This window comes from Hippocampus comes, unplaced genomic scaffold (assembly GCF_001891065.2).
Source record: "Hippocampus comes isolate QL1 unplaced genomic scaffold, H_comes_QL1_v1.1 scaffold319, whole genome shotgun sequence".
Lineage (NCBI taxonomy): Eukaryota > Metazoa > Chordata > Actinopteri > Syngnathiformes > Syngnathidae > Hippocampus > Hippocampus comes.
This window is the reverse complement of record NW_017806090.1, coordinates 462817-474701: the sequence shown is the minus strand read 5'-3', so window position 1 is coordinate 474701 and position 11885 is coordinate 462817. Positions and strand designations below refer to the sequence as shown.

Genomic DNA, 11885 nt, shown 5'->3' with positions numbered 1-11885 from the left:
GGAGGCGCGGGCGAACGGGACGAGATTTGGGCGAGGGGGAGCCCTGCCAATGGCGGCTGTAGCTCGACATCCTAGCCAAGTGGTTTTTACTCTAGGTAAAAACTTGGTCGTTGAAAATTAAACAAGAACTAGTTCTATTTTCCCCTCACAAAACACCCCCCCAATAAACTACCTTGAATGAAGGTATTCCAGTCGTCCACGGAAAAGTCCGTTAGCCCTGAAAAGGCTTTTTTTTTTTTTAAACTCCAGCCCACCACGTTGAAGAAGTTGGTCGTCCTAATGACACGCAAAAAATAAAATAAAGTACCCGCACGAGTTGGGTATCGCCCTCTGTTCAAGCAGCTCAGCTCGCTGTGAAACAGGTCACAAATAACCAGCAGGCAGCTTAAAAAAAAAAACAAAAACGTGGAAAAAAAAGCCTCAATAATATAAGTCCACCGATTCGTGTCACGCGCGAGTCAACGTACTTCCCGCGACCGTTAGTCACGTGGTGCTGTGCAGCCAATCAGAGCGCGCCTGCGAAATCTGAAAAAAATGGGCGTTCGAGATGAAAGAGTTGGAGGGCGTGACGTCTAAAGTAGCAAACTTATTGTGGGGAATTGTTTATAAGTAAACAATATGTCACCAACCTTTCATCACAACTTCAAAGGTGACGAAATAGATAACTGCTTTTAAAGGTAGTTGCCATTGAGCTTCCTTAGATTTGATGTTCCACATTTTTTTTTAAATGTAATTAAAAATTCATTCAAGATATCGCAAATGAATTTATATTAACGTATGAATCCTTTTACTTGACGTCATCTATTATAACTCTCATGCATTGTTATATTGTATTACATATGTAAATTGTTATAAATTATTTTAAAGAACAATCTGGTAATATAAAAATAAAAACACTATAACAATAACAAGAGCTCCACTCCAATGCGAGACCTGATACTAAAAACCAGCCAGCGCCTCTCAGGAGGTCAGAATAATAAATCAGATGTATTATTCTTCCAAAATGGCCTCTGAAAAATCATGAGCTTAGTATATTTCTAAACGTAACTACATGGTTACATGTTCAAAATGTCTTTGAAAAAAACTAATCGTAAATGCAATGGCACAAAATGCCAGTGGTCTCTCTTTGGTCGGCAATAATAATGACTCACCAGTCAGAATGAAGACACCATTAAGAATACTAATGGAATTTGACATGAAGGCCGTTTTAATTGCCGGTGGAAGTTGTGCTTGCATTTCTATCGTTTTCTTTCCATCTGCGATGATATGGCTCCAAAAGTCGAATCGCTCGCCGTGATGTGCATACCTTGTCCACTCGTTGTAAACCAAGGACTCATTTAAATCCTTGACTGCATGATTCAACAGTGGCGATCACTGATTTAAGTGATTGTAGTCAAATTTTGTGAGAATATGTATTTAGTCAATAAGTACGATGCTTCATGATTTTATTATTTTTTTTCTTTTTTAATTACAAATAGCATTAGATGTACCCTGCACTGTGCATGATCATTAGAAAGCATACCCACACCCCATAATCTGTTTGGTTGAGAGACAAAATAGTCCAGTTATCAAAATCCTATGTACACTTAAAAACAAAGTTCTTTTGCATGTAGCGGCGGAGGGTAGGACAACTCTGAAGGAAGACCTGCGAGTTCGCGTTTGCTTTTTTGTTTTTTTTGTCCGACTTGGGACTGAATCCCATCCGATATCAATCGTCCAGGCCGGGCGATTCCCCTTGCTGAATTCTCGAGGCTATTCGGATGGCTTCCTCCAACGACGGCTGATCGCTTAGCTGCGCAGATTAAAAAAAAAAAAAGATTCATAAGGAAAACATTCTATCATTATTCATCCAGGTTTCTTTTTACATGGGCTAATATTTCTAACTTGTCACAAAAAACATTTTATTCTAACAATCCATGAAAAAAAACCATGACCTTTCATGTCAATTCCACAGTCATAATTTCGTGTATTCACAGCATTCAAAAATCTAAACAGACATTATCATGCCATCAAAATTTCCACTAATTCATATGAATTAATTCAACCTTACACGTTTTGTACTTTAAATCTTCCTTATCGTCACACAGCACTCAGAGTGGCGTGAATCTTTGCCAACGGACTTCCTATTTCGACAGAAACTCACTTTGTCGTTTGTTGTGATTTTCTGTTAAATGTCAGAGAATGCCAGGGATGGCCGAGTCGTGTTTGCTTTGTAATTAACATGACACAAAGTGGAAACTGGGTTTTGTCCAGGCTAAACAAAAGGCTGAGCAACAAACTCCTAACCTCCGAGGTGACCGAAGCCCCTCAGTTATTTTGAGAACTCTTTTCCCAAAACATGTCAATATCAATAATGAAAAATGACAACATTACTTATATCATACTTAAAAAAACAGTGGTAGCTCAGTTTGAAAATGTTTAACAAAAGTTTATGGGCTCTCAGTTTATCACTTCCTAAGAGCCTATAAAAACAAACAAAACCTCAGGGGAACAGGTAATCTAAAACTTTCACCGACAAATGTCCACAACTTACTGTATAATAAAAACGATGTTTAAATGGTTGGGTTATATTTCATAAATCTACCGTGCTCAAGCGATCTTCATTAAAAATAATAATTTGTTCCATATTGCAGTGAAAGTATTTGAAAATAAACCCTCAACTTCAGTATGGCTGTCAATTCCACTTTGATCTGGAAATACAGCACATTTTTGTCCCCAGATTCGCTGTTGTGAACCAAAAGGGCAGCAACCAGCAAGCCACATAAATTGTCTCTCAAATTGATTAAGGTGTAGAGATTTAGTGGGCATCATCTGCCGTTGAATAAATACAAATAAAAAGTGCCCAGGTCACAATCTTGATCTATTAAAATCAGTTTTTGCACTCCCGCTTTGAGATGACATTGATCAGTATTTCATTAAGTACCAACCTGCACAGCAATGTGAGTGCCATTGGAGGTGGCCAGTAAGGTGACTGGGTGAATCTCTTCTTGCTCATGGCTGTAAGTGGCCTCCTCTACACTTTCAAAGGAAGTCATGCCGGGTGTCATGATGGCCACCTGGGGGGTCAAACATACACTCAAAATCAGGGGTGGGCAAGTTTACCAAGTCCAGACCAAAAAAAAAAAAAAAAAAAAAATCAAATAGTTCATTTTAACCAATTATCTAATGAACTAACATTTTTTTTATTTCAGTAATTTTGCTTTTATTTATGACCTACTATAATTAATCAATGAATGACCTAATGGTTCAATGAGAGAAGACGTTTATATCGTTAACCTATGCTAACACAGTAGTAAAGTCATCATTATCGTAAATATGTTTGCAAAAAAAAAAATATTTATAGGACGTAAATATAAAACAATGACAAATAGTTTTAAGTATGGCACTAAGTGCCAGTAATATAATATGTAAGAAAAAAACATTCACTTGAGAGAAGACACTTTGACATTCACACCATATGAAAAGGTTAAAAATATCATTAAGAGTAGTAAGCCCTTTTGGTTCTTGCGTATCAATACTGCATTTATAGAGATAAACCCGAATGTGTTCAATGAACTTTGGCCGTACTCAATTTTGAGTACAGCAATGCATTTATTTTTATCTCAGTTCACTTTAGGGAACTGGAACACAGATGCATATTTATTTGCAGATTCATTGGTAACTATGCTAACTTTGGAATGAGTTAAGAGTATGTATTGTACTCACAAGAAGTTTAGGATATTGGGGTTCCACGTGAAATTTCAGGATGAACCTATTATGCACTATGACCTTTACGGGTGAACTTAATTTGACCTTCTCTCAACTTTTTAATGCACATGTCAAACTGTTCAATGTTTCAGTATTATTTGCACAACTTGCTGTTCTACATTACGTCATTATGTTTTTGTTTTTACCTGAGCACCCTGCGTGGCCAATTCGTGGGCCGGGATGGTTATGGTGGTGCCTTCTTGGGTCACCATGGTGATGGTGCCGCCCATGGCTTGTAAGTCCGCTTCAGAGATGCTCACCTGGGAGGGCAGAGCGAGAACACAACAATAACTGATCAAAATCTGTGAGTGTGTGTGAGTGAGTGTATATATCCAGCTTCAAGGACAAATTATACCTGCTGTTGAGTCCCGTCTGGCTGTGTCACCACTGCGACGTGCTGCTGGGCAACCACGTCGGCGTTCTCCACAGGAATGTGCTTGGAGCCCGTGTCGTCTTCCTCCAACACCGCCGCAGTCGTCGGGTAGATCACACTGGGGTCGTCGATGGCGTCTGGAAACATGACAAAGACCTTTAATGTGATTTTAAGCGTAATCCTGTAACGAAGTTCTTGGGGGGGTCATAGTATGGGGGGGAGGGACGAAGGAGTATAGCACTTCCTCCTGCTGCAAAATCCAATTCCTACATTGACATGCAAGACATTCCACTTACCCGTGGGCGGCTCAAAGTAGGCCTCCTGCTCCTCCTCGATGGGCTCCGTGTCATTGTGGGCAGTGCGTTTATGCATAGCCAGCGTGGAGATCTGCTTGTAGGTCTTTCCGCAGTGGTTGCAGTTGTACGGCTTGCACGGCGTGTGGACCACGTGGTGCTTGTAGAGGCTCGAGTACTCTGTGAAGCGTTTCTCACATCCAGGCACAGTGCACACGTACGGCTTCTCCCCTGAACACGACACGAATGATAATATTAACGCTTTGTTTCTATTGTCCTCAATGGAAATGTTTGTTGCTTAGACAAAGACATCCTCTAATGTCCAAGTCGACAAAAAGGAGACATGTAAAATGGGCTTTTGAATGTTTGCAAACAGATGTTTGATCTCTGGAGCGCCTGCCCGCCCATCAAGTGAAAAATTTACCTATCTACACACACACACAGAATTAAAAAAAAAGTGAAAGTCACTGTTTCATGGATGTTTGAACCTTAACACTGCACTAATACATTTGAGACGCAGGTTTCATGTATTCACTGCAAAGAACTCACACTGACTACCACTAGAGGGAGTCCACATGAAGTAGTGGCCTAAAACGTTGCCTGTTCCACTCATCATAGACTTTACTTTGGAAGAAATTACTCCCAAAATTCTCAATGGAAAATATTGCGCAAGAACTAGCAACATCAAGGTTGCAATGGGCCTCGAAGATAGCGCTGCACTTAAAGAGAAAATTACCGGTGTGGATCCTCATGTGGTTCTTGTAGTTGGTGGCGCTGGCGAACGAGCGGCCGCAGTTTGGTTCGGAGCAGTAATACGGCCGCTCGCCCGTGTGAGTGCGGATGTGTACTTTGCGGATGTTGGAGGTGGTGAAGGACCTGCCGCAGCCCTCCACCGGACACTTGAACGGCTTCTCTCCTGCAACGCCACAAAAATGGAGATTTCAGGGACTTGCTTACCAGTGACAGAAAAATGACTATCGATACCAACAAAGTCACACGGTTCCTGTGCGTTACATACATTTGTTCAAATAACTGCAGGCAAATCCAAATTCAACCAAGATCGGATTTTTTATTTTTTTTTTGCCCATATGCAACTCGCATCTGAATTTTTTTTAATCGCAGTCTGAATGGCTCAATGCAGATTTTTTTGCAAAAATCTTCAAAGTTTTGGCTGTGTTCACGGTCGTGGTTGCGTACCTGTGTGCGTACGGGTGTGCTTCTGAAGATCTCCCGAAGTTTTGAAAGACTTGCAACAGTTGGGCTCCTGACAACGATAGGGCTTCTCGCCAGTGTGCGTGCGGGAGTGACTCTTCAGGCCATAACCTTGAAAAAAAAAAAGGTAAGGAAAAAAAATACATACACTAGTTATTTTGTGACCAAAGGAGGACTTTGACTGACTATGAATTCACATTAAAAAAAAATCTAAGTATTTTCTCATCAGAAGAGGTTTAAAGGAGACATTTAACAAACTTTATAATTGTCCGTAGGTAACTAAGGACTATGAAAGGCTCCTTCTCACACGCAACCCTAGTGAGGATATACGAGATAGAAGATGGTTAGCTCTTATGTAAAATGGGTTTGTACATGCTTGGGGAAAAAAAAAAAAGTTTCCGTGATTTTCCCTTCATTCATTGGGGGCGGCATGGCTCAGTGGCAGTGTGGTTGTCTCCCAACCTATATCGAAGTGTCATTGCACAAGATGCCAAGTTGCTCCTGATGCTGCGTCATCAGGAAGTCAACGAGAAAACACTTTTAAAGCAAGTGTCCATTAATGGCCCAAAAAAAAAAAAAAAGACTAGATTTGTTGCTGGAGGGGCAAGAAAACTAGCTAAATTGGCAACCGTGAGTAAGTAGCGTTTGCGTTGACCAACACCTTGGCTTGACCTTGAATTGTTATGCCTCTACTTATTTTGTCTATTTTTTGTGTATTTTGACTGAAAAATGTCACAGACCTTTTAAGACGCATGCACTCCAAAATGTGACAAGAAAAAAAAGGCATGTCTATACTAAAGCTGTACGAGAAAGCCTACCTGTTGCAAACTTCTTCCCGCATCCCGGATAGTCGCACATGTATGGCTTGTCTCCAGTATGCGAGCGTTCGTGCACCTGCGTCAACACAAATGCATTAATGAGGCTTGTTGTGGATAACAAAGTCTGTCAAAAAAAACAAAACAAAACAAAAAAAAAAACAACAAATAATTGACTGAGTGACAGCTTGTAACTCCAAACATTCATAATTGCTGCACTTGTCAGTACCGCTGTAAACATATTGACAGAACAAACCTTGAGATGGTGTGCAGTGGTGTACAACTTTCCGCAGTCCTCGTGCTCGCAGCGGTATGACTTCTCGCCCACGTTGGCCACCCTCCTGTTCTCCTGACCCTGTAGCACAATCTGGCAGACAAGGAAAAAAAACACCATTAACCCCAAAACGGATAAAGCTCTGGAAATGAATGATATTCTTCCATACCCGCATGTGCACGCCATTGTCTGCCTCCACTCTACCGTAGGGAACCAAAGGATTCTCGATGTTCTCCACCTGAGCAGAAACGATGCCTGCGAGTTAACCGAAGTTGAACATTTTTCCTTCCTTTACAATCACTGCCAAAAATGTTTAAGGTGTGCTGTGATGGTAATCGGAACGCGCTCTGTCGGGCCCTCAGTGACCACAAGCTTCAAAGTACAATATGTGGCGCTTTTATTTTGAAAGTTGTGCACGCTAGTTCAAACAAGGTGGCAAGCATAAACTACAACTTGTGTCAGCAGTGGTGCATCTTAGCAACTTTTCCATCCCCCTACTTTCCACTGATCTACACATTTTGGAATCCGGACAAGGAACGGCTAATATTTGCTTGTGCCGATGCACAAAATTAATGTGATCAAGTGTAAAAATGTCACTTTAATGACTGCCTAACAATTTCCTAATAACAATACGTATATGTATATTTGCTTGTGCCGATGCACAAAATTAATGTGATCATTTCTTTATAAGTGTAAAAATGTCACTTTAATGACCGCCTAACAATTTCCTAACAACAATACATATATCTATACGCGCAGCAAATACGCTTTTTCTAAATGCATCAAAAATAATATGGACAAAAGTGGAGGTCAGCATGTTGGTTTGGCCCCCAGCAAGTGTTCCAGTTTCTCATGGGGCCCCTTTTGCAAAATGAATTGCCCACCTCTGGTGTAGGGTCTCTCACATTTAAAAAAATGGGTTAAGATGTTAAAAATTGGTCTGTGTGCACTGCACTTTAGCTCTGGATAGAGTAGATACACAAAAGGGAATCGCTTTGCTCACCTTGGTGGTGTATTGCTCCAGCACGCTGATGGTGTCGGGGTCGATGGCGGTGGCCTCAGCCTGCAGGTCAGCGATGGTGCCGTCGGCCTGAATGGCCAGGATGGTGTTGGGCTGCGGCATATGCACCGTATGTTGGATGTAGGCCGTGCTGCCGTCTTCCAGCTGCACCTCCTGCAGACTGCCTTGCTCGTACGTTTCTGCTTCACAACAGAAGCGGATACAAATGTTTTTTACCTGTATACTTTATTTTCATTACTTCCAACAACTATTCCGCCATGTACAGACTTTAGTTTAAAAAATTAATGCTTTTTTAAAATGCATTAAATTTTTAACATTGGTTCGTATCATTAGTATAAAAGTCAACAGAGAGTATATATTTAAATCTCTGATGTTGGCTATAACAAATCAGACAAAGAACCACACCTGTGGGAAGTTTCATACATGATCTTTAACTAAAGTGAGAAAGACACAAATGGCAACCAACCTACGTACATGCCAACATATTAATTTTTTTTTTTTTTTTTTTTTACTTTACCTTTTGGTGTGTGTATAAAGGCTGTTGTTCCATCTTCAAGCTGAACTGCTTGTCCGTCTTCCAGCTGCAAACTGTCTCCTCCTGGAATGTTCAACAACACTTTATTTCTCAGCAAATCCCAACATACGTGATGTGTAAACTGGCGACGACGCTGAGGTGGCACCTGCTTTGGGCATGGACACGTGCCGGACGTAGGCGGCCGATCCGTCCTCCAACTGGATCACCTGGCCGTTCATGATTTGCCCGTCGGAGAAGGCCGGCTTGGCCTCCCGCTGGATGTAGGCAGTGGAGCCATCCACAAGCGTGACGGCCTGCAGGCTCACCGTGTCCATGGTGTCCATCTGATCGCCATCTGGTGAGGGAACACAACTTTTGAGACCCACAAGGAAACCTTCGACACTGACTGTTGTGCCCCCGGATGCAACGTTATCAAACTCCATTTTATGTATTACTCATCCATGTCACATTATTGAATGTACTTTCATTTGACTGTCATTAATCGCACGTCACTTTTTCAGCCACAGGTACAAATGAAATGATAAATATATTAAATGATAAATATATTAACTGCAAAACACGGTTTGGTGGCAGTTAGCTGGATGTCTCTTGGTACCCAGGAACGCTTTTTGTGTTTTGCTATCGCTGACGCGATACGCTAAACTAGAAGGGAGGAACATATCATCATCAAGGCTTATTATTCAGCCTTGGTGAAAGTCTGTGCTCTGCTCAATGCCTTTGTTCTGGTGTGTTACTCGATCTTTGTGAAGCTGGAGTGAATACAACTTTTGTGTTGGGTGTGAGCAGTGGCACAACACGTGAACCCCTTTCACGCAGCCATCGTGCCTTCTGCGTGGCTGTTCTGTACAAGCACTGACACAGAATCGTAGTGGCGTGTATGGTATTCCAAGATGCCGAACCAGGAGTTTGATACAGTAAGAAAAACAAGCAAGCATCATCCAGCCATCTGACCGCCTTTGCTGGGCTCTGTCTAAAAAGGTAGATATATGTCCTGTGTTGTCTAGCCAAGTCAATCTCTGGACCATAATCCAATAGAGCATGCATTTCTCCTCCTGAAGAGGAGACTGAAGGGAGAAACCAATAAGAACTGAAAGAGGCTGCAGTTAAGGACTGGAAAAGCATTTCAAATGATGCATACAACAGTCTGGTGAAGGCTTGCTGCAGTTATTGCAAATAGTTATGCCACCTAATCTGAAGTAATATTCACTTGTGTCTGTAATATTCACAGTTTATGTCTGTTCCAATGTTTTTGCTCAGTTGAAAAGTGGATGCATTTCAAACAAAATGTGCTTTGTCCTGAGTTGGTGAACACATCCAGATGTAAATGACATGAAATAAAAGCTGGAATTCTGAACTTTTTTCTCATATTCATCTTTTGATCTGAAATCCAAATGTCTTCAGTATACAACAAAAACACAGACCTGGGCTCTTTGGTTCAACTCACCTGCCACAGTCACTGCTTCGGTCAGGCAAAGCGTGACAGGCTGACCGTCTGCGTCGTGAAACTCCGTCATTCCTTGGGAGTCCCGGTTGAGCTGTGCCAAGAGCATGCTTCAGCCGCTGCCATGACACAACACATGAGTGACGAGAGTACAGAAAAGTTGTGATCAGGCAGTAGTGGTGATAAAACTATTTGCCGCCAAGATAAATTGCGCCACTGAACATACAAAGGCATATGACACACAAAGTGGAAAAGGTTGCTCCGGCAACATGACATAACATCCCTGTGGCGTCGACTTTCTAATCGACTTCTACAGGTTTTTGTAGGTTCATTTTCAATAATTTTGTCTTGTGTAAGCGCCCAACCAAAAAAAAAACAATTACTTTGTCCAGACTGTGTTAGGAATAGGTTTGTAAAGGAGTGGAAGTAATTGAGATAGTGTCTGGTAAATTTCCATAGGAAGTTGGGTAATTTGGAAAACAATTTAATGAAAGTGGTAAGTATAAAAACATGGAGTTGTATTAAATCACATTGAATCACATTTTTATGTGCAGGTGATTCTTTTGTTGGGATTGTATACTTCCAAAGATATAAACCAACAAAAAGATTTAGGATACATTATGAGAGAACTCCACAATTGTGGGACACCTTGAAAATTGTATTAAATGATCTGTTTTAGCACAATTAAGGACACCTGTGCTTAAAATGGACGTTCATAACATGGAGGCTCATCTTAAAAATTCAGCCTTTCAAGTTTGTAACTTCCATACGCTTACACTTAACCATTTCATCGGTTTACCAACTAGTTTATGCTGCTTTTGACTCTCTACATTTGAATATGGACGTATAGCTATGTTTCACTATATAGTGTGGCAGTTGCTTTTATTCAACACTTGTCACGCTTGAGAGCGCCTAAATGCACACTTAGATCGAGGAGTTAGCATCCGTGCTAACTGCGGCAGCTAAGCGCTATCACGACTTTGTAAGGCGTCCTTCCGCTTAACGTGAATATTGTCACGAACTCGTCTACTAAGTGTGCTCTACTCAGCCCTCGTATGCTCATTTGATGATAGCCCAAGTGCTAAAAGGTGAGCTAACAACGACTAGCCGCTGAGCTTGCCACCGCTTATTCGCGTGAAGTCGACAAGACGGGCTCATTAATGATAACATAAGCATTTTTCGCCCGTCGTCGACATGTCAATGTTATCCACGACGATATTAAACGACATTCTCCGTTCGTCTTATGAGCTCCGGCCGCGGACAGCCACACCCTCTGGCTGGGTGACGGCAGTGGGAATACTGCACACTGGGTAAAAACCAATTTATATACGAACCTCGGGAAAAAATTTCCAACAATTCCTCCTGTTCGACCACCATGCACCAGTGCAGGAAACACTCGACACCCGGAACGTGTATGAAAACATGACGTTCCTGACTATGGCCCGCCTTCTCCGTATTTACCCGCATTCCGATTGGCCGACACTTGAAAGGATGTCTTCCATTGGCCGAAATGAACGTCTATCCCAATAACATATTTACCTCAACTCTGAGTCAGCGGCGTTACAACTCAGCAAGAATACGATGGCGTTACAGCCATATTAGAAGGGGCGAATATGAATAAGAGGGGTTTTAACTTCATAAAGCGAGGACTGAAAATATAAAGCGGTTTGTGTTTTTGTGTATATTTGCGTTATGCAAGTGTTTGTCTTGTGCAGTTCGTTGTTTGTCTTTTTGTTTTTGTGCATTATGTATTCCTGTGAATGTGTGTTTGTGTTGAGTGCTTGTTAGTGGGTAGTTTTTTTTTTTTTGCGTTCGGTATGTGTTTCCGTGTGCTGTGAATGTGTCTTGTGCGTGAGTTTGTTTTTAATTGCAGGAAAAACTGAAAAAAGCGGCGGCTTTACCTGCAAAATTATGACAGCAAAATCATATATTTGAGGGTCAAGGTTTGTTTTATGATTGTACAGCAAATAGATGACTTGTTTTTGTTTTGCTATTTACGTTGGGAAGGGAAATAGTGCAAGAGGGAAATGTATATTTCTTTAACCCTAACCTTTAAAAACAATGAACAACTTTATTTTCACAAATTTCTCGGCAATGGCCTGCCTTTTTCGCATTAAAAAGGGAACTTAAATCAGATTACTGCCTTTAAAAGGGCCAGTCTTCCAAACAAATTA

At 41.4% G+C, this 11885-nt stretch overlaps 1 protein-coding gene across 4 annotated transcripts; it reads right to left on the bottom strand.

Moving 5' to 3' along the window:
- Positions 1-1440: 1440 nt before the first annotated feature.
- Positions 1441-11151, bottom strand: znf143b (zinc finger protein 143b). 4 transcript variants are annotated; one of them, XM_019894862.1, is made up of 15 exons: positions 11046-11151; positions 9715-9830; positions 8416-8604; positions 8253-8333; positions 7718-7917; positions 6884-6952; positions 6697-6807; positions 6444-6519; positions 5611-5736; positions 5150-5329; positions 4417-4644; positions 4103-4257; positions 3894-4007; positions 2928-3056; positions 1441-1792 (listed from the first exon to the last, which is right to left on the bottom strand). In XM_019894862.1, the coding sequence occupies exons 2-15, from the start codon at positions 9818-9820 to the stop codon at positions 1709-1711; spliced, it is 1848 nt and encodes a 615-aa protein (XP_019750421.1). In that variant the 5' UTR covers positions 9821-9830; positions 11046-11151; the 3' UTR covers positions 1441-1708. The 4 variants fall into 4 exon arrangements, with proteins under 4 accessions (XP_019750421.1, XP_019750425.1, XP_019750424.1 ...); XM_019894866.1 differs by having other exon boundaries at positions 7718-7914; XM_019894865.1 differs by lacking the exon at positions 11046-11151 and adding an exon at positions 10515-11010.
- Positions 11152-11885: the final 734 nt, after the last annotated feature.

Coding starts and splice junctions, on each gene's coding strand:
- znf143b (XM_019894862.1), bottom strand. CDS start 9,820: ATGCTCTTGGCACAGCTCAACCGGGACTCCCAAGGAATGACGGAGTTT. Junction 4,645..5,149: donor CCACATGAGGATCCACACCG/GTAATTTTCTCT, acceptor TGTCGTGTTCAG/GGGAGAAGCCGTACGTGTGC. Junction 4,258..4,416: donor CTACTTTGAGCCGCCCACGG/GTAAGTGGAATG, acceptor TCATGTTTCCAG/ACGCCATCGACGACCCCAGT.